This window comes from Haliotis cracherodii, unplaced genomic scaffold (genome assembly GCF_022045235.1).
Source record: "Haliotis cracherodii isolate W230 unplaced genomic scaffold, xgHalCrac1.p SCAF_16, whole genome shotgun sequence".
In the NCBI taxonomy this organism is placed as follows: Eukaryota; Metazoa; Mollusca; class Gastropoda; order Lepetellida; family Haliotidae; genus Haliotis; species Haliotis cracherodii.
Genome location: NW_027266271.1, coordinates 31,319,105 through 31,345,379, shown reverse-complemented (window position 1 = coordinate 31,345,379; position 26,275 = coordinate 31,319,105). Strand labels below are relative to the sequence as shown.

The 26,275-nt window shown below is 40.6% G+C and overlaps 1 protein-coding gene across 1 annotated transcript in view; it reads left to right on the top strand.

The window, feature by feature from the left end:
- Positions 1-25,773, top strand: part of LOC139463699 (uncharacterized) — a 44,848-nt gene extending 19,075 nt beyond the window's left edge. The window contains exons 4-25 of the mRNA XM_071244955.1: positions 6,102-6,308; positions 7,627-7,758; positions 10,109-10,255; positions 10,922-11,065; positions 11,290-11,436; positions 13,196-13,286; positions 13,374-13,465; positions 14,624-14,764; positions 15,505-15,770; positions 15,884-15,971; positions 16,458-16,534; positions 16,881-16,917; positions 17,086-17,186; positions 18,170-18,295; positions 18,408-18,553; positions 19,730-19,865; positions 20,127-20,273; positions 22,639-22,809; positions 22,960-23,076; positions 24,068-24,207; positions 24,416-24,548; positions 25,042-25,773. Coding sequence (XP_071101056.1) covers positions 6,102-6,308; positions 7,627-7,758; positions 10,109-10,255; positions 10,922-11,065; positions 11,290-11,436; positions 13,196-13,286; positions 13,374-13,465; positions 14,624-14,764; positions 15,505-15,770; positions 15,884-15,971; positions 16,458-16,534; positions 16,881-16,917; positions 17,086-17,186; positions 18,170-18,295; positions 18,408-18,553; positions 19,730-19,865; positions 20,127-20,273; positions 22,639-22,809; positions 22,960-23,076; positions 24,068-24,207; positions 24,416-24,548; positions 25,042-25,113 — 2,858 coding nt within the window. The 3' untranslated portion in view covers positions 25,114-25,773. The remainder of the gene's footprint in view (positions 1-6,101; positions 6,309-7,626; positions 7,759-10,108; positions 10,256-10,921; positions 11,066-11,289; positions 11,437-13,195; positions 13,287-13,373; positions 13,466-14,623; positions 14,765-15,504; positions 15,771-15,883; positions 15,972-16,457; positions 16,535-16,880; positions 16,918-17,085; positions 17,187-18,169; positions 18,296-18,407; positions 18,554-19,729; positions 19,866-20,126; positions 20,274-22,638; positions 22,810-22,959; positions 23,077-24,067; positions 24,208-24,415; positions 24,549-25,041) is intronic.
- Positions 25,774-26,275: the final 502 nt, after the last annotated feature.

The window sequence follows — 26,275 nt, the reverse complement described above, 5'->3', positions numbered from 1 at the left end:
ACATAAGACTTTACTAGAACCAGAAAAATATCTATCAGTTTTAACAAATAGTCACCTAAGAAATGTATATATTAAATACAGACTTGGCTTGTCAAAACTTAAGATTAATTATGGACGGAATATATCACTTGAAAGAATATAAAGAATTTGTCCATTCTGTAACTCTGCTATAGAAGAGGAAATACATTTTACCTTTGAATGTCCTTATTATGCAGAATTACGTACTAAATATATACCAGAATATTTCTTATATAAGACGAGTAGAATAGCGTTTGTTTTTATTTTGTCATCGAATGATGCCAATGTAATGTTTAAACTGTCTTTATTTGTAAAACATGGGATGGAGCTACGAAATTACATATTGAGCGGAAATTCAGAATTTTAATTACCTTACCCTAGAAAGTCCTCATGATTATCACCGATTGTTAAATGAATGTTATATTTTTATAATTTTTGTTGTATCTCCCAATCCGTAAATTCTCACCCACTGTATTTATCTGAACTTGTATATGGGCCGATGGCCTTTGATACAATAAACGCCTTTGACTTGACTTGACTGTTAGCTTTTTAGAGTATTAACTTGATGAACAGAACGATAAATGTATACAATCACTTCGTAAATGAATACTAAAGTATTACCGGAAACGTAATAAAATCGTTTTCCCCAATGCAAATTGCGATATTGCTCCGTTCAGAAATTAAACGGTCAAGGCACTTCAACTACCTATCTCTAAAAAAAAGCTATCAGTTGTAAAATGTGGCAGTGCTTTCCGGTAAATACCTGCTTTGGTGATGATTTGTCGAAGTCAGTGACCTTTACATCAGTAACTGAGACCGACTACAGGGTATGGTCTGTAAACGTCTAGTGGTAGAGCGTCCACCCGGAGATCCCCGGCCACGTCATACCTAAAGACATGAAAAAGGTACTTGTTACCCTGTCTGGCGCTGGGCTTTAAGGGTCTAACACTAGGACCGGTCGGCTCGGGGTCAGTATACCGTATTTGAGTGGGGTATTCACGTCAAGGAGCGACATTGTATCTCAGTGGGTTAGCACTATTAAATCTGCATTTGCCCGGACTGGTACAAGCAGCCACACACACAAATGTGCATGCACGTAGCTATATAAGTACAATAATCTTGGACGCGACGTTAAATCTAATATCACCTCACATCTAGTGTGTAAACATAACAAAAGCAGCAAATATCATTATTGTTACATCTCTTTGATAAAGAATAATTAAAAATTACATATATTCTTTATCATCATGCTCTGTAAAACGTGTGTATATGTGTATCATAATAGCAGCGTATTTCAAACTTGATGACGTATACAACGTTGTGAAATTGACAAGATGGGTATGATCAGACGTGTTCCATTCAGATCGAAAAATCTTGTCCATCTCTTAAATAACTTGGATTTGGAATAGAGGGGCTGAAACCGCTTATCGGTTTTGATCTAGTATCTGAGAGAACAGAAAAGGCTTTAGAAATTGATTAGGCTACTGTGTATAATATTGTCAACATACGGAACAGGGGTGCTGTTGTACATATTTGTGCTACGACTGTCGTAAGTCTATGTTCAGCTATTAGGCCAAAATAATTAGACCAAAAAATAACAACTACCTGGGAGAAAATAATAAAAAGCTGAATTGGTTTTTGAGACCTTCAGATAATCATGCCCCTAGCAAACTCCAAACTCCTTCCTGCGGTCTACCCAAAGTGCTTCCTCGGGTCAATTCGCTAAAGTTCCAGAAAAAAGTATTAAAAACAACGCCACAGCAAGATTCAAGTCTATCAAGAATCCCCCTCTCCAACATCAGTAGCTGCCAAATTCCATAGTCATAGAGCATACCATGCTGTACAACAATGGCACGGAAGTGAACTCTCACCCACAGAGTGGGCGTGGCACCACAGAGAGGGACAGCTTGTTCCCAGCTTGTTTCCAATGGAACTGACTGATCTGTTGCTCCTCTGAAAGTCCTGAAGATGACATTGTGTGCCTGCAAGGAAGAGATGCTTAAGTGATGTAGCGACAAAGCGAATGGAGTGCACTTTCCTATGCACAGGATGTAGTGATTACAATTGTAAAAATGCCCCTGTCATAGAGATACACAATGATGTTTATGGTTAAACTTCTGTTTCACTTCAATGACGTGCTGATTCTACTAATTATTTCATAATAGTGTTTCACACTGTACACATGCTGTTACCTACTTTGCAGCAGCTCATGAACAATATACTGACACTGGACATAATTCCAAGGGACATAATATCCCTCCGGCCCTACAAGATGTATTGAAACAAGGGATGTGTTCTACTGTTTACCCGTTTGCATTGTCAGTATTGCAAATCCTGAAATACCTTTTTTTCTTTCATAGATCGGTTTTATCATTACCCAACCTTATTATTACTGGGTATTTCACACACAAAACTTTAAATAATTTTTCAAATGCTTATAAAAAATTAAAAAGTTTTGTTTGGAAACATATAAAAAGAGCTTTGATTTGATATATTGCATGATATCATGAATGTAAAACTACAAAATTTCCCATCCTTTTAACAAATAATGGTGGCCATCTTGGAAACCTTGTTCTAGGGGCATCAGTATGACTTTATGTGGTCTCCAGAAAAATTCAGCTTTCTACTATTTTTATCCAGGTTATACCTAATGCTTTTGGACTTTAGGGGATTGATTAATCTTTGAAAGTTTTTTTGGTGTTCGGGCTACGAGAATTAGATTCTGAACTTCATGGCGAACTCTATTCCTACAACATAACAGTTCCGCAAATATGGGGTCAATATTGAGAACACTAAGAGCCTCCATAATTAACTTATGTTGATCTTCGTATAAATCTATAATTTTGAGTAACTAATTAACCATATTGTCAAGTAGGTTATGAAGTGAACAATTTGCAGAAATGTTATTTATAAGATTATTGACATACACACCAAGCCCAGTTGCTTAAGACAAAGTCTGATCAAGAGAAAGTCTTCACTCCAATCATTTAGAGATATATGTAATTTATTAATGAAAGGCTAAATGCCAAAGATATGGCATCCTTTTAAGGATGATGCCCATCTCGGTTGCCATTTTGTTTAGCATGAATATTACTGACGGTGCTTAAGTCTGCAGGAGAAAACGATATTAAGTTATTCTTTTAACATCAGCTTTTACCAATTTATCAGCTTTCTTATTTCCACGCAGTCCAACATAAGCAGGTATCCGTGAAAATTCATTCATTAAAAAGGACGAGTATATTGGTAATTAAATCCTGCGTCGCTGAGGAAGACCCTTACTGAATTGCTTGTAAGTGCTGACAGAATCACTGTATATCGGTGATCTGACATCATTCATTAACCATCAGATGGCGAAATTCCCTTCCACTGATGTACCTGCTAACTAGAAATGAAGGAGACCAGTGAGACCGCCTCATCCGTTTCGTATTCAGATCTATGCATAAACATTCTGAGTGACAAAACACTCTCCACAAAACTGTTTGACAAGAGGGATGACTTCAACTTTCCAACAGTCAACTTCCCTTCATGTCGAGCAATATTGCAGCAGCTCCTAGCTTTGGAGTTTACATTTTACATCTTCTGAGATACAATCGGGCATACTCTTTCTACCAAGATTTCCAAGGGTCATACAACTCTTGCTCAGAAGTTGTTTTATCAAGGTTACAAAATTCAAGGTCTCAGTAAAGATTTTCAAAGGTTTTACGGTAGACACGTGGAGGACATTTCCAAATTCGATGCATCAGAAACAAAACTGATGTTCGATCCATATCTCTGTTTTGGTTTTTGCCGTGTGTTCCCATTTTATAAGGTGAATAATCGATTTTCCATTGTTTGTGTTTGTAGTGAGTGCCATTGGTGGGGCAGCATCCGCTTGCCTTTTCGCAAACACCTTGTATCATCACTATGTGAGAGTGACTCAAAGACACATCGACTTATGAATATGGAAAGGGTTTTGTCCTTTTTATTGTAAAGCAACAGATTAGTCCATGTGCGTCTGACTCATGGACTAATCTGTTCTGCGCACATTTGCTGGTCAGTCTTTACCAGATCATGTTTTTATTATTTTCCAAAGATTTACAATCCGGATGTAAACTTCTCCTGCTCTGTGCTGTTTCAAATGTCAGTCCGTTGGGCAGGTCTCTTATAAGTGGCGGAGCACTCATCATGTTTGTGCTGAGTGTGGGGTAAGCACAAATATAATGAGTGCAATGAAATTTTTTTTTAAATGTAATATATGTGGTGAAGCTCAGTCTGCACAGTACAATCCAAGTCACGAACGAAGTTAGCATCCGGTTCTTAAACAACACGACGACTGCCGTGCAGATTTCGGTCGATTGCAGGATTTGCAAAACATGTGCACCATCAACGTGGCGTCAACAGATATTTTCCAGATCTTTTCATTATTTTAATCGAGGTGCTCAAGCGATTTGATGCACTTAAGATTTGATCGTTTAGACAGGGGGGCCGCCTTTTTGTTTGAAGCAAATGCAAGCAACATGAGAGGTGGAATTGGTCAGTGGGAGTGACAAATAAGGGCCATAACTCATATTAGCCATAGGTCGTGCTACGATCGAGCCTCTAAATTCCAGTCTAGTTCGGCAAGGGTGGAAACTGGACTTTTACAGTCAGTTAACTCCCTTGCCTTGGGATGATGACATTGCTAGACATTATTTTTTGATGTAACATATGGAATACGACCGATTCGCATCATTCCTGAAGCCACCACTTTGAACCCATCCTCACAGCCCTATCTGTTGTCAGCCATTGCCGAGGAAAATGCCTCTTAAACTGACTGTATAAATCAACAAAAGCAAAATATATTTTTTAAGGTTTTGAATACACTGCAGCACAAAGGAACAGAAATGCACAAAACAAAGAAAAAGGAACATCCATAATCAACCAAATGTGCTATTTGACACTCCTATATGAGATATCAGCAGTCAAGACCGTACTTCTAAGGTATGGAGTTACGATCAACATACGATTGCTTTATATAACAGTACCCGGTGCTGTAGATTTAGGGCCTATCTCATCAGTACTAAAGACAGAGGAAGAGGAAGAAACGTGAGTTTACTGATAAGTCAGCTATTCGCAGAGCTGTACACAAACTATAAGTAAGGACGGTACTACTAACAGTGGAAGAAATACGAAATGAAATACAGGGCACAATTAATGAGACAAAAACATCATTAACCATAGCAGTACTTGTTCTTACCTTAGGGAAAATGACGACAATCGTCGACAGGAATGCGACAGTATTCAAAACTGAAATGCAAAACTGGCTTGACGTGCGAGGTAGCGTGATTCCATCGAAGCATACAAAAACAGTTTTATATGAAAAGATATTACGAACGCCACCTGTTTTTCAGACAGACAAGATGGCGGCTGATCACGGGCACCCTGTACTTCAGTGGAATATTGCGAATCAGTATAATAGAGTATAAGAGAGCCGATCTGTGCGAATTGTAAAAAAAGTGTTGCTGGAAAAAATGCCTCATTTAAAATATCAGAAGCTAAATTGTTGGTACAAGCTTAATTTGACAATCGTGGATGGAAAATTGGTGAAAGACATGTATTTGCGATTTACGGAACAGTATCGCCAATCAGAGGAGTAAAATCGATCAAGTAATTGTGAATCTATCAGACTGTTCACAGTCTGATTCAGAAAACGTGTCATTGTGTTTCATAGGAATGTTGAGACAATCCCCGCGTGACATGCTCTGGTCACCTGTGCTGTTCTTATGCACACGTAACGAGTGTCGTCAAATCTATAATTGGATTCGTTATTGTTCCTCGTTACTTGTACTTGGTCAATAAACAAGACTGAACTTATCATTTTGCTCCTGTATATATTGATTTGGGTAAATGTTAAGAATTTTATGTAAGGTATGTTTGCTATAAATGGTTATTTATTTTTGTTTGACTTGATATACATGCTATTTTGTGTTATCCTAAGGAGGCAGCAATACTTCAGTAGTAACTGGAAAATCCGTGCCAGATTAAGGCATATTCTCCACATTTGTTATCATAATTTTCTCTCCTGTAAATTTAATATGAGTGTATCATGACGATTTAACTTTCAGTTTTACGCAGGATAGCTAACTGCACCATACACCTGAGTAATGACACCTCCTCTGACGGGACACTGTGCCACACCTTCCCTGCCACTGTCTACAACTCAGTCATCGACCTGTTGTGTGACGGCAGAGGCAGATACCTCACCATCAGGAACCCGGGGAGGGCGGCTAACGGGGATGACACGCTCAACATCTGTGAAGTGGAAATATATGGTATGTTGAATACAGGGAATATCCGGTCTGATTTTAATATAACATCACACATTATCTAATGTAAAGCCTCTCTGACCAACTAAATTTGGATTGCCAAGGCGATGTATCGGTACAATTATATTTTACTTATCTTCCTAACTGATACCCGCCATCTTATTTGACAATATATCTACAAATGATATATTCATATGGTGTTTCATTCAATTCATGCAAAACTTCCCGCCCTTTTCTTTTCTGTGGAAAAGGTTGGATATTATTTGGAAGTTGTCCAGCTCAAACAAACTTATGAATAAAGTATTAAATTGAATAATCCAAAGAACCATTACAGCTTAATTTTATATTGAATATCATTGTATATTTCCATAAAGATTACGACGCCTTGTGTACCTCAATAAACCTTGATTAATTTGAGGACTTATATTTCAAGAAACAATTCTCCAAATATAAATATTTGTTGCAATTTTAGTTCGAAGAAATATGTTGTCATCGAACCAAACAAAGGTTCATGACCCTACCACTGATCTGGTTTTGCAAATGCGCAGAGAGTACCAGTGTATGAAATAGCCACTGTAAAATATTTACAAAGACTCCAAAATGTAGTACAATGAGTTATGTAAACTAAATTTATTGTCTGATTTGTTTTCAAGCCGCCGTCCCAAGAAACAAACAAGTACCTGATCCGTTCATGTCATTTTCACCGCTCTTCTGCCTTTTCTGCCCACTGCAATCAGTTTGGTTATTCTTTGGCGTTGACGTTTTACGTTATTAATGTTCAACGCAGTATCATGACTGAGTAGTTTTTGTGTGATTCAGAAGTTTTGTCTTGTTATTGAATCGTACATACAGTTAGAATACATTAGAATAGTATTAAAATACTCAAACACCGCACGTCTTCTGACCACCTCTGTGGTCTATTGATTGAGCGTCTGCCCGGAGAGCAGTAGGTCGGGGGTTGAATCCCCGGCGCGTCATGCCAAAAGACGTTTAAAGATGGTACCTGTTGTTATCCTATCTTGCGCTCAGCATTAAGGGGATAAAACCAGCACTGGTCGGCTCGGAGTCAGTATACTGTGTCTGAGTTGGGTATTCATGGTAAACTGTGGCATGGTATCTCAGTCGGCAGCACAATAAATCGGCATCAGTCTGGACAAGTACCTATACGTGCAATAATCTTGCATGCAACGTTAAACGCCATTTCACCTAACCTCCCCATACGTCTTCTAATATTGTAACTCATACTGTCTCAATGAACCCCATTTGAATTAACGATGTTTCACTTGACTATGACATATGTGATTCCTGCTTTTTATATGTGCAGTCTGCAGTCATGGGACATATGGCAAATTCTGCAACAAATTCTGCCACTGTCAAAACAGCTCCTGTGACCCAGACAGTGGTGTGTGTCCTGGAGACTGTAGACCAGGGTGGCAGGGAGTCAGGTGTGATAAAGGTGAGGAGGTCTTACTGTCAGGTGTAGTGTGACCCAGTCAGTGGTGTGTGTCCTGGAGACCAGGGTGGCAGGGAGACAGGCGTGATACAGGTGAGGAGGTCTTACTGTCAGGTGTAGTGTGACCCAGTCAGTGGTGTGTGTCCTGGAGACTGTAGACCAGGGTGGAGGGAAACAGGTGTGATACAGGTGAGGAGGTCTTACTGTCAGGTGTATTGTTCTCCAGTTAGTGGTGTGTGTCCTGGAGACTGGAGACCAGGGTGGCAGGGAGACAGGTGTGATACAGGTGAGGAGGTCTTACTGTCAGGTGTAGTGTGACCAAGACAGTGGTGTGTGTCCTGGAGACTGTAGACCAAGGTGGCAGGGAGACAGGTGTGATACAGGTGAGGAGGTCTTACTGTCAGGTGTAGTGTGACCCAGACAGTGGTGTGTGTCCTGGAGACTGTAGACCAGGGTGGCAGGGAGACAGGTGTGATACAGGTGAGGAGGTCTTACTGTCAGGTGAAGTGTGACCTAGTTGTCTGTGTGTGTATTGCCCTTATTCTACACTTGTAAAGCATTTTGACAGGTGTATAAATTATGTCATGATCATGTTTTGAATAGCAAATTTGGCCATTGCATAACGAATCATGATATTATCTTTATGACATGTTTTGAATAATGACGATATGGCCGGTCACATGTTTTTAAATGTAAACTTTGAGGGACAATAATGTTGAACGTTAAATAAATTTAATAGCATGTAGACTTCAAATATTCAAATAGGAAAATGCTCAGCAACCATCATAAATAACGGTAATCGATTGTTCAAAATTTGCACATCATTTTCAGTGACCTAGTGTAGCACAACAGACAAAACGGTCTCTGTTTTCAGCAGCTTTAAGAATAAGAACTGTCTATACGCTGGTACTACTAACGGCTAACAAGCGCGTGGCAGAGACTGTGAGAGAGGCTATGGGCTTTTTCAGGCGTGACCAAGTGTGACAAGAGCTCGTCCCTTCTTTGCAATGAGTCGACTGTTAGCTGTTGGCCGTTGGCTTGTGTTCTTATGCCGTTCCGTCTGGACTGCTCTGTCGGTCTGGCCCCGTTCAGTGCCCCCCGTGCCTCTCTCCCCGACTTCACTGACAGTGTTGTTTATATAGGGGTTTCTTAGCCGATAAGCTGTGACCCTCAAATCTTGGGGGGGGGGGTGGGGGTGTTCATTGTACAATAAACTAGAAACTCTTGGTCAACCACTGTCCGATCAATGACCATCACCTGGTCATTAAATACAAGAATGCATGGTGGGTGCCTCCTTTCTTATTACCATGGGTCAGTAACTGTTTCTTCTGATGATCACAATAAGCCCACCTGTCTACACAGCCTCTGGCCACACTCGATAGTGTTACACAAGGTTCTATTCGGCACACATGGAACAGTAGATTTTCAAAGTGAAGGTCATCTGTTCTCAATACTTGTATGGCCACCTTTAGGGTCCAAATTTGACTGGCATCATCGTCCAATGGAAGCAATCAGATCCCGAATTGTGGCAATAGGAATGTTCACCCACTCTTCCTGCAGTGCTTGTGCCAACTGTCGGAAGTTCTGTGTTTGTTGCTGGTCGACTGGAATGGGAAGGTCCCGCGTGTCTGATAACGGTTCCACAGTCAGTCTTGTAATGGTGTTCGGTGCTACGTGGAAAAAACAGGCTACAGCAGAAGATAATTCTCCTGTTTGCAATCGGCCGATGGCGTTGTTGCATTGGGATTCCGTCAGGCGTGGCATGTTTTCGCTGTTCACTTGCTGTACGACTGTGATGACATGCAAATGGATGCCCAAGAAGTGAATTTTCACGTGTATATCATGTTGGTGTGTTTCTGCGCCAGGCTCTCTCGTGAGTGGGTTATTGCCATTTGTTCATCTCATCATCAAATTTCTGCACTACCTCATTCTATCGACACAAATGAATCCCAATCCATGCAGAAATGACCAATTCCTTTTTGGTATTTATTTTGTATGGATGTCGGCAACACTGGATTTAAGTTCTTTTGCGTTTCTATTTTGGCAGAGTACATGTGAGATGTCGATATGAAAGAGTTGCAAAAACCCATTAGGCCACCTAAGTTTGCCTTAATGTGCGTTAGGGGCGGACTTCAATAAAACTGATACTAAGGACTTGCACCAAGTTAAAAATGGTATATTTGATACATTTTAGCCAGATGTAAAAACATTGTCGACACAAGTGACTCGTAATATCAAAAGTTGATGTCAACATGAGCATGACCCTTTTATTTTAACACTCTTGAACAGCACATTGAGGCTGATAAAACATATTTTACTTTCTTTTTTCATGTCAATCTCACGTCTACTCAAGAATGTGACACAGGCAACTATGGAATAAGCTGTAACAAAACCTGTGCGGAACGAAATTGTGTAGCTGGCACCACACCATGTGATCGTCATACCGGGTCGTGTGTCGCTGGATGCCTTCCTGGATGGAGAGAGAGTGACTGCACCCGAGGTATAACCTGCTACTTCCCTTTTCATAAATTGCCTTCAGTGTTATTCACATGATGAAAAGATGTTATTCAGTGTACTTCATGTTTTTTTTTAAGCCAGCATTCTGGAACATTTGCAGTCCTCATTCTGGAACATTCTGATATCTAAGTCCAAATGTTTTGAAACAATTGTTTTTTCGAACTATATCTTTCTAACGTATCTAACATTAAACATGACTTCATGTCTCATGAAACATCAATTTGTCGTTTTCATGTCCATCTCCATGTGTCCTACAGAATGTGACACAGGCAACTATGGAATAAACTGTAACAAAGCCTGTGCGGAACGAAATTGTGTAGCTGGCACCACATCATGTGATCGTCATACCGGGTGGTGTGTCACTGGATGCCTTCCAGGGTGGAATGGGAGTGACTGCACCCGAGGTATAACCTGCTAATTTAAGAATGATCTTCAGTGTTATTCACATTATGAAAAGATGTTATACCATGTATTTCATGGTTTCTTTAAGCAATGATTCTCGAACATTCCCAGTCCTCCTTCTGGAACATGCTGATATCTGAGCCGAAATGTTTTAAGATAATGTGTTGTCGAATTATCGCGCTAATCTATCTAAATTATCTAAAAAGCATCAATATACGCCAATCCCACTTCCATTTTATGTTTGCAGAATGTAGCAAAGGTACTTACGGAGATGGATGCGCGAACGAATGCCTGAAAAGAAACTGTCAGAGAACTTCACCATGTAATCACGTGACTGGGAGGTGTGAGCCCGGATGCGAGGCCGGATGGATGGGTCAAGACTGCAGCCGGGGTAAATCTGCTTGCACAGCATTTGCCTATCGCCTTCACCTCAACGAAACGAATCCCTTTTTATCATGTCATTATTTTCCTTAAAATGTCATTATTTACTGTTTTGCATATCTGAAATATCTGAAACAAATCAGTTTTTGTCTCACTTTTTAAGGCGATTATTTTTTGGTTTCATTATGAGAATACACAAACCTGAAAACGGAACGTTTATCCACTTTATGTCAGAATGCAACGCCAGTCACTATGGTGTCGACTGTAACAAAGCATGTGTGGAGAGGAAGTGTGCTGGCACCAACTCATCATGTGACCGCTACAACGGGTCATGTGACACTGGATGTCTCGTGGGTTGGACGGGCGATGACTGTGCACAAGGTATGTTTTCGTAATAACATTGCTTGCACCTTCACATCAAATACTTCATTGCACATTGCAGCCAAAATAAACCGTGGGGAAAAAGAAACTGTACCTCTCAGTTGATCTTATCCTTATTTTATGCTTTAAAGTGCAATTGGATTTCAAACTTCTAAATTAAAACCAAATCTCAGAATATACAACTGCTGAAGGGTATATTTGAATGTTATCTTTGAAAATAAATGGATTTGCTTTTAAGGCACAAATTTACAACAATTCAAACTTGTTAGGTGTCTTGTAGTTTCAAATTCATATCTTACCCCAGTACTTTTTCAACCATGAACTATCAGTATATTTCAAAGTTTATAGTATATTATCCTCGATACATATCAGAATTTGAAAAACGAATCTTTCCTTATTATCTGTACACAAACGGGTACAAAACTACACGCGAGATGCATAGCATGGCCGGCATTCCCCTCTTTTGTGTAGCATAATCTAAAGCAGATTGGCTCGGGCATCGATGCATTGTGTCAGCTGAGATCAGTACATGTGCGTCGACTCATTTATAACGCCAAACACAGACGACGTGTTGATCGACTTGCCCGCACTCATCCGATGATGTCCGCTAAACATATTGGTTTAGGAATTGGGAGGAGAGGCATCAGAATGGACAGTTTGTAGAACACGACATTAGCTACTGGAAATAACGGCAAATCCCTCCAATAACTGACGCACACATGGTCGTTTGGCCGGATGCACTGGTAAAAATCCTTGCAGTTTTAGATAATGTGATTTGTATAGATGAGTCAGTGTTCCAGCTGTACAGAAATCTGGGAAAAGATGGTTCAGAGGAGGGGAATCTGTGAAATGGTTCCGAAGCTTTCACCCCGTCTGGCAGTGTGTGGTTGTATCACTATGATAGCAGTCCTTGTTGGGGATAACATTAACTCAGACAAGTATCGTCAAATTATTCCGACAGGTCTCTTAGAATCTGCCGTTGGACAACGTAACATTCCATTTGTGCCATAGCAGGGTCAACTTGCACAGAACAATAATAACGCTACAATCATTGTCAATCCTGTAATGCTGGCACATCTTTTATGCTTTAACAAAAAATACAAATACATCTTAAATGATAAGCAGATGATGTTGAATGGATATGTATCTACTTTGTGCTGCAAACAGATATGCCACGATTTCATTCGTTAATCAGGGAAATCAAGATAAGAGTCTCTGTTTTCATTTTTGTTTCGGATTTTTAGTCAATATCTTCTGACAAGACACGTACAACTGAGACGTATGCGCCCGTTGTCGGGTAGAGCCAGTCACCATGGGCTGACTGGAATTTGACGCTTTATACTTGTAATATTGTAGACTTTGACTCGTTCATCAAAATAGCTACAATTCACATTTACTTTAATAAATGGAGAGGAAACTCTTTCTGTAGTCACAAATCTCTGGTAATATCAGTCTATTGTAAGATTATATCAAGAACATGTGTTCATGAATCACTATCAAATAGTGATGATACCAGGTGTTCGCGCAAAGGCTGGCGCATCCCGCCCTACCAACAGCATCCGTCACAAACGCATGCAAAGACAAGTCAATTGTTGACCTAAAAAAACAGGCAACATATGGCGTAAATTCAGATACGGAACTGCATCGGACATTATATTTGTCACTGGTGCGTCAAATGTCAACCATACAACGTTTTGAAAGCTTTACTGAGGCCTTAAATCATACAATATCTACCCAATAATATGTTTTGTTATTCAAGGTCAGGAATCCTTACCCGTGTCTATCATTGTGGGGTGTGCAACCGGTGCCGTGATACTTCTATTCTTCGTCATCATCACGGTATTGCTAGTGTGAGTACAATGTTTTCAAAACCCTTAGTGGTTGCCAGCAGTACTTTACCTGTTGCTTGTGTTTGTAAATTCTCTTCATATTTCCAGACGACGAACGAGAAAACAGTCCGCAGCATTGTTGCAAAAACGTCCTGTTGGACAAACGGAAAATTGGAATTCTACAAGATCGGAGAAACACAGTAAGCATTGTCTATTAACGCAAACAATTTATGTGTGATGCCATACACATCTAAACTTTAGTTTTGGTTAATTGTTGCATGTGTTGGATTGAATGATTAACAAAACATTGTCGCGATCGTTTCAGATTTGGTTCGAGAATTGAAAGCATTTGACATTTAGGTGTTTGGAATCATGTATTTGTTTGAATTTAGGAAGTTATAGGAATGGAATGTAACAAGTAACACTGCCAAAAGATCAAGGGCTCATTGGCACAAATCTAGTCATCATCACTCGTTATCATCTTGGCGTGTTAGGTAAGAAATTGGGAAGTGAAAAAGTGAATGAGTGAGTGACTTGGGTTTTAGTATTTCTTTGAACAATATCCCAGTTACATCACAGCATGTCAGCTTCTAAGACGTTTACCACTTTGGTGAAACCCACGAGCACTGGTATGGTGCTGTCAAACCTCGAAACATAACCAGGGATTCGAACCCACGATCATAGGTTTCTGGCGTGCACAAGGGACGGAACTCTTCAATGCAATATACGGCGCCTTAGACGACTGGGCGACCCGCGCCCCCGATCATTGCTTGGGATGAATATATTGATAATGTTAAAACATAGCCAACATATATACTCTTTAAAAAAGAAACGCAATACGAATATGTTTGCCCATAAAAGCAACATTAGCGGACCAAGAGGTGTCAAATGAAGAAGTTTAATATCTTATAATACCAATGACAAATTTCCCGGATCAAAATGATCACTACAAGAACATGCAAACCATTATTCGGGAAACAAAAGGGCCATGGAGCTGCACGTACTGCACGTGCAGCCACAGCAGTATGAACGGTATTAAAGTGCCTGTTTTTTTATTGCCTGGCATCTGCGTCAATCGAACAGTAACAGTCCAACAACATGCCAAGATTATCAGAAGTGCAAAGAAACAACGTCATAGGCCACTTTCAGGCAGAGGAATCCCGGTCGGCTGAAGCCAGGATTTTAGCCAGGTGACAGGACGACAACAGCAACCTCAACCGCATCCTAAATACCCGCAGAATCTCCGACCAGACCGTGCGAATCGTTTAGGAGCGAGCAGGTCAACGAGCAAGACGTCCAATTCGACGCGTCACATTGAGTCGACAACATGGTCAACAACATTGGTGTCGTCAACACAGGGTATGGCCTCAACTGCGATGGAGAGATGTCAGGTTCAGCGACGAATCAAAATTTATGCCCCGTCGAGGGGATGGAAAAGCACGGGTCTACAGACGTCGAGGAGAACGTTACGCCGGAAACTGCGTACAGGAAGTGGACAGGTTTGGTGAGGTCATGATGTAGGCGGCTATCTCTCATCATGGCAGGACTGGTTTGGTCCACATCCAGGGCAGTCTTACGCTGCAACGATACATCAACAAAATTCTCCTACCACACGCCCTCTCAATTGCAGTCAACGGCAACGGTGTATTCCAGCAGGACAACGCTCCGCCGCATACAACACGGGTCACAAGAGCCTGTCTACACAATAACAACGTTGATGTTCTCCCCTGTCCCTCGAGATCCCCGGATTTGAACCCGATAGAGCACCTGTGAGATGAATTGGATAGACGGCTACGCCAACTTCAACCACAACCCCAGACGTTGCAGCAGTTGGCTTTTGCGTTGCAGGCCGAATTGGCTACCATTCCCCAGGATATGATTCGCATACTCGTTTCGTCCATGGGCAGCAGATGTCAGGCCGCTATCGATTCCAACGGACATACGCGTTATTGATGGTAGCTGACCTTCACCTGGGACTTTTCCTATGTACCGATAACTGAGATGACTACAATCACCAAGTGTTCTTTCCACAACACTTTGGCTCAATACCAAGTGTGGTTCCTCGTATAAATGTATTTTCCTTCCTCACACAAATCTGGCTTTGCGTTTCTTTTTGTTTGAGTATACCTTAAACGTTCTAGAAAAATAAAACGTTGAACAAGTATGTGTGGCATATATTCTCAGATATGACAAGTATGTGTGATATTATATGACTGTTATGTGTGTCATATGTTCTCAGATGGTAAGGAAGTGGGAGATACAGTAGAAAGAGAAGTAGATGAGGAAGATGATGACATAGAACCGCCACTGCAACAGGACATCATCCAGGTTGAGCAGGACCATGATCCGCCTGTCCTTGAACCAGATGCTGATGTGGGTCTCCAGGACAGGAACTACTGCAACGTAGGGGAAGTGTTGATGGGTACTGCGATACCTGTGTCAGAGTTAGAGGTCAAGGTTCGGGGAATGGTGGAACGACCGGAGGAGGCTGAGGACGAGTTTCAGGTCTTTTTTTATAATGGCTTGAAAATAGATCAGTTCGGCTGTTTCGGTATATGTTTGAAGTAGACAAGAACGTCTGACACTGATCGGCTACTGATATCTTTTGTTACTTTCAGGGGTTGCCTTGTGGTTTCATACACCCCCACCAAGAATCTCAGCTGTCGGAAAACAAAGGGAAGAATAGATTTAGAGGCTACTACCCGTGTAAGTTAGTGAAGTGGTACTGGTACATATTGCTATCCGAACCCACGATGATTGTCTTACAATGGTGGTGTAGTACATAGGACGTGCACACATAACAGTAAAAAATGTGAGTGAGCGCTTTTAGCAATATTCCAGTAATATCACGGCGGTAACACCGGAAATGGGCTTCACACATTGTACCAAATTCGGTTATCGAATCCGGGTTTTCGGCGTGACGAGTAAACGTTTTAACCACCAGGTTATCCGACCGCTCCTAAAAATGCCTTTGAGTTGTTGGTATATAAACATGACTAATTTCTGCGCATATTGCGAGTGGCGGGTGCTACAGGTAGGGTACACATTATCTTGCTTATTACTATAAAGTACAATTGCTGCACGTTTAAACTTGAATGTAATGTACGCGACAAGCAGCGAGTAAACATCGGGTTATAATTTATCACATTCTGTAACATTACGTCCCTGATCTGGTGGTGTGTCTTTGTATAGATGACTACAACCGTGTGGTGCTGCATGACGACAACAGCGGCGGTGGAGGAGACTACATCAACGCCAGCTATGTGGACGTGAGCGTTTAGTGTTATATTATGGCCAGAACCCACCGTATCGTATCAATATAAATTACGAGATATGTTCAGTGTGAGATATGACCGTTTAGTGTTTAATTAAGGCTAAAGCCACCCTTTATCGTTGTCACAGTGATAAATTACAATATATGCTCAGTGTGAAATAGCATTGTTTAGTTGTAAAATTATGTCTATAGCCCATCGAATAGTCTTATTATATGTTATAAAGTGCGGTGTATGCGCAGTATGATATATGATCATATACTTGTTTCTGAATGGGTTTATGCAAACATAATCTGACGTTTGTAGTTTCTAGTGTAACCTGACCACTATATTGATTTTGTAGGGATACTACACCGAAAGGCGCTACATAGCAGCACAAGGTAGGATTGATTGGTACATTAATGACCACCACTACAATGTCGTAAGAGTATTGTGGCTTGAAAACCTTGATATATATACACGAGTGTTTTGTTATTCTGTTTTGATGAAGCCATAAACAACGTGCTCTCTGTATAGCAAAGTACTGAAATCGCTGATATCGTTCACAGGGCCCTACAGACTTGAGATTGTGGACAACTTCTGGGGGATGATCTGGCAGGAAGAATGCAGAATCGTTGTCATGGCAACTGGTCTCATCGAGGCAGGCAAGGTGATGATGCTATATTGGTGAAGCTGTCACATGAATTTTCTGTTACACCGACTTTCGAAGAATTCGATATATGGGCGATGGTTACAAAGTTGCCAACACGATGTGCAACAGACCCAATCTCGAGCGTTTCACCAAAATAATATACGTCTATACCTGCATCACGTCGAGCTTTCCTGAAAATAACTGAAATAGTGTCAAAAGCACACTCAAACACATTATATGACAATGAAATATCGGGGACTCGAGTGTAAGATTGCATCTGAGCAATGAATTTTAACTTTCCTAACATTTAATGATGATGCAATGCAACTGTAAAGGGGAAGTTGCTGTCTCCAAGACAAATGGAAACAATCAATACTACAAATTCTACATTGGTACCTCTGGTACCAAAGTGGACGCTGATTCGGAAACGTCAACAGGCACCATTGACGAGGGATGCCTTGGCAAGAACCCTGCAGGAAGAATGGCGTAGGATCCCAAATCAGGATGTCAGGAGACTCGTGTACCCTGTTCGATGTCGTGTTAGGACCTGCATCGTTGCTAAAGGCTTCGTTGTCACATCCGATACTGAGCCTTATGTGTAGCACTGGACTTTAAAATAGATCGACGTCGATTCTGCGGGTCTGATCGACTACTCGACAGTGCACAGCATGATAAACCTGTCTGCAGAACTTTAAGTACCTGGGTTTTTTTATCTTGTCATTTTCAAATGCCGTTTTTGAATAATTGTTTTTCATATTAAAACATCAACTGTTAAATTTTGCGCATGTTTTGTTTTAGACTAGAAAACTGTTTGGTGGCGGGTTTTTTGCTCGTTAGTTTGTGTATGTTTCACAGCTGTTTTGCCCATTACGCCCAGTGGAATTTGTTTCGGTAGATATTGGAGACTGGTTATTCTTTGTCCTTGACGTTTTATATTTATAACGTTTGTGTTGGGGAATATTCGTAATCTGTTTGATCGAAGTAAATACATTTAAACACAGATGAAGTGCCTTCGTTATTGGCCGGAGAAAGGTACAGAGACGTACGGGGACATATCTGTAACCATGGATACACAGACACGCTTCGCAAACTACACGGTCACTAAGCTTTCCGTGCAACACAATCAGGTATAGTATAGATTTGTTTCATTAAACGTTTGAATTGCCAAATAACCATTAGTGAAATATGATAAACACTGACTAATACATTAGTAAACTTACAATTCCACTCTGTGTTTAGGCTGCCAAGAAGCTGTGTCTCCAGCACTTCCACTTCACCAGCTGGCCGGATCATGGCGTCCCAGACACTTCCGCTCTACTGGAGTTTATTAGCAAGGTGAAGGTCACATCCAGGGAGCAGACGCAGCCAATCATAGTTCACTGCAGGTAAGAATGGAGCATAATATTTGTTTGTCGTGAATGGCGTGTGCTGTTGTATTTTTGTGTTGACTGCACTCGCCAGCCTACAGTCGCTATGAACCTGATAACCATATATAGATAAAGAATCAAATCGCCAAATATACTGGGATACATTTACACAGAGAGTGAAAATATATGTGTCGCATATTGCTTGTGACAAAGGTTAATGGGATTAGCGCCACAGCCGGGTTTTTCTTAACTGGGAACGTTCATGCATAAACGTTATCAATGTAATCAATGGAATGTTGCTGCGTGTTAGAAATTAAGGGAAATACTCCTTTTATCTGTTTTCTAGAAAGTAAGACCACAGTTGTTATCTGGTTGAGGGATTTCCGGATATGCTTCTGAAGTAAAGTGTTATTTGATGCTGGACTTAACAAATGTTCCAAGCGCAAAAGGAATGCACAGCAAACCCCTTCTTTTATTTTGACAGATTGGTTAAATGATGTAGAGTTTAAATATTGCTATATTAAAAAAGTTGAATACCTCATAGGTACAAGGGAACATACTTCAATTAACTATATCGTGCATTACAATGTTACCAGAAGAGGTAATGGTTTCTATTCCACCAGATTCCAAGATGTCTTGTGTACGTGGAGGTATAGACATACATACTAGTTTGTTCTCTGTGTGTTCACGGGTCTTTTTTCATTGGAGGCTTCTAACCAAAGTAAACAATAATACATTCACATACTGCTTATTATTTATCTTTAACTGAAGAATCAATACGATATGAGTGACATCATTCAGTGCAATAATGCAACCTAAGCTCCGCCCATCTTAACAATTGCCGATCAAGACACCATGATTTATACCGCTTTGGTGTCACGATCAAGAGTAATGGTAATCAGCTCACCCATTCCATAAACAAAAGAATTTCTCATGTCATTCGGTGATTACCAACAGCTGAGTATAATTGTCCTTCAGTGTATCTGGGTGAACCTATCTCCACACGAGAACAGAGAGGTGTATGCACAACGGTCAGAAAGAACTGAAGTGAAAGATAATATATGTAATCTATGACAATGAGAACACGACAGGCCGTTGTGTTAAAGGAGTATCTTGTAATGAAGGTATTGAAGTACATGTGTTTTTCCAGCTGATAATTATTTCAATATCTTTCTGTTTTCAAAACATCTCCAGTGCCGGTATAGGCCGTACAGGGACCTACATCGCTGTCGAGGGTCTCATGGAGCAGGCCAAGACAGAGGGCGTGGTTGACGTTGTTAGCATCGCCTCCAACATGAGGAGACAGAGGACGAACATGATCCAGACAAAGGTAGGCGCATCTTCATCTGGAGTGAGTGAGTGAATGTCGTGTAACGCCGCAGCCATATTACAGCTTGTCATAGCAGTCTGGGCCGGGCAATCAGTCCAATTTAGTCGCGTCTCATACAGTAGAGTGTTGTGCACCTGTTCTAACCCAGTTCTCCACAGGGGCAAATGTCATGGATAGAAGTCATTAAATTAAATCAAGATTGGGAAATCATTCGTTGCTGCTGCTGATTTTGTAAACCATTTCACTCTATCATACATACAGGAGCAGTATCTGTTCGTCTACCAAGCGATGGCGATGTGGTTATCGGAGGGGGACACGTCTTTGGATTCAAACTTCCTCAAAAGGTTGAACCTTGATGATTTGGCTGACGTGACCATGGGAAACAAGACCGTACAACAGCATCTTGAGGTAGGTACATATGAAACGTTGTGGTTCTGCAAAATAGATGAAAGTTCTTAAAATTGATAAATTTACCGACACTTGTGCGACGTTTCGTGAATACATCAACAAGTCGTGTAAGAGTGACTAGATTGCAATCCATTCTATTGTTTATTACCACACGTCATTTGAAATTTGTATTTGTTGTAGGCGCTCCAAGCTCGCCCACCCAGTAAGTAGAATAGAATATTACATGTATATACAGTATAAGGAATATCATTTGTGGATGTCAACTTCTTTATTATGAGGAACACAACGCAAATGGAAGGCATTTGGGTAATTAGCACTGATAGGTAATAGAATGGAAATGACAATGGACAAATTGAAGCCAGCTGGATAATGTGCCCCGACAATGGTCAAAGCAATAAATATAGGTTCCCTGGTCACGGTTCATGGCTGGCTGGTGTCTCCTGATGTCAATGGCTTCATGTAGTTTTCTTGTTGCCAGTTGTTGTTCATGGTAGACACTATGGTGGCTTCCCGCACGATGTTATGGCCTTGGCTCTTGAGGTTGTATTCGGAAAGAGCGGACTTCAGCTTTAGTTTGTTGGCAGAGGTCTGATGTTCTTTGGGTCTGGTGTTGAGGGGTCTGAGGGATTCTTCAATGTATTGGTCCCACAATTATGAAGATAATCGATGTGATGTTGACATGTCCTCAGTTAGTTGCATACTGTTATTTGACCTACTTACTATCCTATAATTTTCACACAAAGACATCTGCACAACTGTAACATTGTGATCAGTGTGTGTCATGACATCAATAAAAGAGAGAATGTTTCAGCATGTGTGCTTTAGTGAATGAGTGAGTGCTGACAAACCAAGAACATCACCAGGGTGAATCTGTTCTGAACTTACGGTCATAGGTTTTTGGCACGCCTAAAGGGAAACAACTCTGCACAGCGTATTGCCACGACTTAGACGAATGGGCCCTTCGTGCCCCCATTAATATTGAACTAGAAAAAAGGTGAGCATATATGGCAGCACCAGCATGAAATACTGCTGTCAGTAGGTGCTGCAAAGATCGACCTCACTCTGGGACGAAACAATGCATACGCATATCACATAACACAAGCCTTCATACAAACACTTTTTGTTTTGTAGTTGTCAGCGAAATAATCGAATGAATCATTGGAATAACCCTGCCAAATGAATAGAAACTGGTCAAAGTTCAAGGCAACTTGGACATAGGTCAGGATCGCCAAGACTGGTTTAAAGAGACCATTTGACCTTATTAAAGACATCAAGTCTTGACATTGTGTTTTGGCAGTTATCTTACTTTCTGCTGTTCATCCAATGTTCTTGTCTGTTCAGTCCCTTCCTGTTGATGATACACTCTGAATAATCAGATCAGTTTGATCAATGGTTTGAAGATGACGGACATATTTTTTCTCTCAAAAAGTATTCCTACGCGCCGGCCTACATTGTTATGTTTTGCCCACGTGAAAGAAAGTCTCGTGAGTTTATGTCGTGGTCAGTGTCGTGGCCCGTCGTTTAACATCTCCTCAGAAACCACTGGGCCAACGAAGCTGAAACTTCATATCCTTGATTTCACCAATTTGTTCAAGAGGTACAAATCCGATGTTCAACATGGCCTCCACGACAGTCATATTGAAAAACCTATTCATTGTCATTACCAAGCACTCCTTGTCCAAATGGGATGAATTATGTACATGTGTAGGTTGTAGTTGGGATCACCATGTATGTTGCGTTTTTATATTATAAGTTTTGACCTTAATTTGACCTTTTCACTTTGACAACACTCAAAGCTGAAACTTGTTATGACCATGACACTGTTCTGTTCAAAATGTAATCAACATTCGTGTTATGTGTACCCAGTATTTGGGTCTTTCTTTTTGCGATATTTTAAATTTTGAACATAATTTAATATCCTCTTGATTTTGTTTATATCGAATGTTGACCTCACACAACGATCCCATTGAATATCGCAAAACATTGATCGGTGAATCGTTACATAGGCATGTGTCATATGAAATGCATTACAATGTAACTCGTGAATGGGACATGTCTGTCCTCTAAAATTTGTAATCAGTTCAATAACCACGTGTGGTCAAAAGATGCGAAACTAGTTTGTCACAAATATTACTTCCATATTCGAGTCTTCAATGTATCTGACGAATGTACTTTGACTTATATGTTATCTAGTGGACAGTGAGCGGAACTCCATCGCAACAGTGCCTGTAAGTACCAAAGCCCATGCATCCAATTTCATAGGGTGCATGCATACACATTTAACATCAATTTAACACAATGTGACAAAACGAGCAAGAACTATGTCAAATAATAAACGACTCATGTTTTCTGCGTTCGTGTTCAGTTGAATCCCATGGAAGCTTGCAGCCTATATACTAATCTCCTATTTTTTCAGTCTTATAAATGGAACAATGGTTTCTACATCATGAGTTCATGTCCCAACAAAGAAGATATTTGGAACGCGGTGTATAACACTGATTCTCGCACACTCATCACGTGGGGTCAAGAGAACCAGGTTAGCGACGACAATTTACAAAACATTTGCTTTACAAACGTATGCATCTTCTTTCTGCATAAACCATTTAAGTTACAACAATACCAATATTGTCGGTGTATGTGTTTCTAAAACTTCCTTGCTTGAAACATGAGGTATTTATCCTTACAGGCGCACTTCCCGTCCTCAGACAAGGACGTTACAACATCCAGGTTCACAGCCAGCATGCGCAGTAAGACTGTGCTGTCAGATGGTATCTCAGTCACCACTATTGATCTTGGATTAAAGGTTAGTGGAATTATGTATAGAGTGGATAGGGCGTCTGCCTGGAGAGTAGAAGGGCGATGGTTCGATCCCGGGCCGCGTCATAATAATGATGTTGAAAGATGATAGTTGTTACCCTTTACGCTCAGCATTATGGACATACATAAAGCCTAGTCAACTCGAAGTCAGTAGACTGTGTCAGTGGGCTAGAACCATTAAACCGGTTCTAGTCCAGACAAGCAGACACTCACCCACTCAGATACATATGAATGCACACTGCTATATAAATACAATGAACCTAATTTCATCCCATCTTTTATGCGGTAAACACATTTCAAGTCGATATATTCTTATTTGACCATGTTCTCACCCGGATACTGAATCTTGTCGATCCTGTCAGGATGGAACAGCCCTCCTCCAACTGAGAACGAGCCTAGTATATCAGGAATATATCAGTTCTAGATTGCCTAAATATACCACTACATTTAACAATAAACACAGGGGCCAGGGTAATATTGTGCAACCAGTTTATTCATAAAATCCATCTCGACGATTGTTGAATCAGTACCATACCATGTTTGTTGTTTATATGGCAAACATATATGACTTTGCCTCCAACAATATCTCAATAAACTGATTTATCCTTAACAGCCAGTAAACACACACCACTCACTCTGTCTCCTACCTATAGACCCTGTGGGAAGTTTGTAGTAAGAGGCGACTAAAATCGATCGGATGATAAGACTTGATTTATTGTGTATCATCATACCCGCCAGCAAGGGACGTGGCTCATTATATCAACCACTGGGTTGTCTGAGTCAGACTCGGCTAGCTACATGTTGCTGGGATACCACTGGAATATAGCATTCACTCACTATGTCCTGAAGGTTCTGTCGGTATAATTTCCAATCTAGTCAATTGACGGTTTACTTTCAATTGATTACGTTGAAATAACTTGAGGACTGATTCATGTGTGAAGTTTGGTTACACATTCACTGATCTACCCATGGCACAGGATGATGCCACCACCACCACCACGATCCACAACTACCACCTGACTGGGAGTGTGCGTGATCCAGGTGTCGCTGAGATGATAGACAACTTGCTCACATGGACACAGGATCCAGAACGAGGCTCAAGTATGATTGTGTCCAGGTATGTAGGTTTCGTTCTCCACACTTTTCCCGTGATCTCATCATGCACCTACTGTTGTCCTCCATGTCAGCTCTGATGTCGGTCCAAGCTAATGTCTCTGTGTTCTGGTACGAATTCTGCGTCCATCTAATCATTGTTGTAATATGCCTGTACTCCACCGATAATATTGGCTCCAGCTAATGCCATCATATCTCTGTGATGTCTCCAGGACTGCTACAGAATCCTTGCTCCTGGTGCTGCTTGTGAACATCGCCAGCAGACTGAAGGACGACGGAACTGTTGACCTCATCACTGATATGGGGAGACTGTGTGCTCGTCATGGAGGTGCACCCTTTACAATGGTAGGTCGCAATGGCTGTGGCATGAACTATAGAATGAAAAGCATTTTTTACAAAACTACACAAAAATGAGAACTGTGTCACAAGTTGATGTTATGAGAAAAGTAATTCTGTAAACGATCTCTCCTCATATACAGGCAGTTCATGAAACGAGAATTTTTAAAACAAAATTGCAATATGAATAATCTTGGTTGATAGAAATTAACTTTTTATTTTGATATCGAGGAACATTTATAAAAAGGTCAGGACAGGATGACATGAAAGCTGTGTAGAAATGCGATAGTCACGTAAACTGGTGAAACTAGTGAAACTAGTTCAACTTATCTCAATTCTGGCCGAGACTACCTCTGAGATGGATGTCAGTCGAATGGTGGAACGGCTCTGACATCATCTGACTATTATTTGTGACATAACACGCTTTCGACCTGATTTGTTTAGGGTAGCCTAGTGTTGTAATCCACAGTGGAACCAGCTCATGTCAGTGTTGTCTTTTCAGGATGACGTCCGTTTCTGTCTGGAGTTTTCTCGACAGTTCCTGGAGACTGTCGGAACTTACGCCAACATCTGATGAATGAATCCGCTGAACATATTCGATATTTTTTTCTTTAATTTCCTAGTTTTATGATACTGTTTCTAGAATTGTGTTTGTGTAATTGTGCAGTACATAAATCGGGCAGATGTCCCATTACTTGTTAGAATGACTTGTTCCCCACTTCCTGTCTCGTTGTCATGGTTTCTTATGTTCAAACCGTATGTGTATTGACCAATACAAATCTCCTCTATATCACCCCGAAGTGTAGAATGATCGTGTGTAGGTGTCATGATGATACACATGCACCTTTCTAACCATGTTAACATAAATACGGTTAATGATTTCATGCTGGTCCAGAAGGTCAGTAGTATGTGTAAACAAGCCAAGTTTGACATTATCATTCTACTTCCGGCTAAAGCGGGTGGAAAATAATATTGACAATTATTTTATTATCGTTTATGTCCGTTTCAGTTACTTTTGTCAGCTTTAGCTTCACGTTAAATTGACGGATAAGTGACGGATACACCGCAAGCTGCGCATTTCTTAATTCTGTCACCATAATGTGAGGATTGCCGGTTTGACTCACTCAAGTAGCCCCGACTGAATGACATAAAATTATACCCGTATATCATGCGTGTTAAGGAATAAGTTCTCGTGTAATGTCCCGTTGTCACTCATAGGTTGATAATCACTCATTGTATGTCACTAACGTATCCATTTTTTAAATTAAACCTGGATTTGCGACTTGACGAATCAATGGATTCAGTACAGGGCTGCCACAACACCCCTATACATATGTGAAAGGAGGCTTTTAAATACATGATCAGAAATAATTTGTGATTATCGTCTAAACACTGGGGGATCTTCATCTCGTACTATGGTAAATACCGTTCTGGTATCACCTTTATCTAGTACAGTCGCAGTTGAAAAGAATCTTCATGAGATAATATAAAGTTACTGTGATTTAAACGCGTTGTTCAAAATCCTCAACTACGCCGTTGGCATGTCATTTGTAGGTCTGAGTCTTTGTTTTGTTTCATTCACTTCTATTTATCAATTATGTATTACAACTGGATGCTGCCAATTTAAGCATGTTTCTGTATTTTCATCACTGTTGTATTATTCCCTAACTGTCACTCTTCCCTAATAAACTGTGCAACTGTGTCATACTTCATGATTAGTATTGTGTATCACAGCA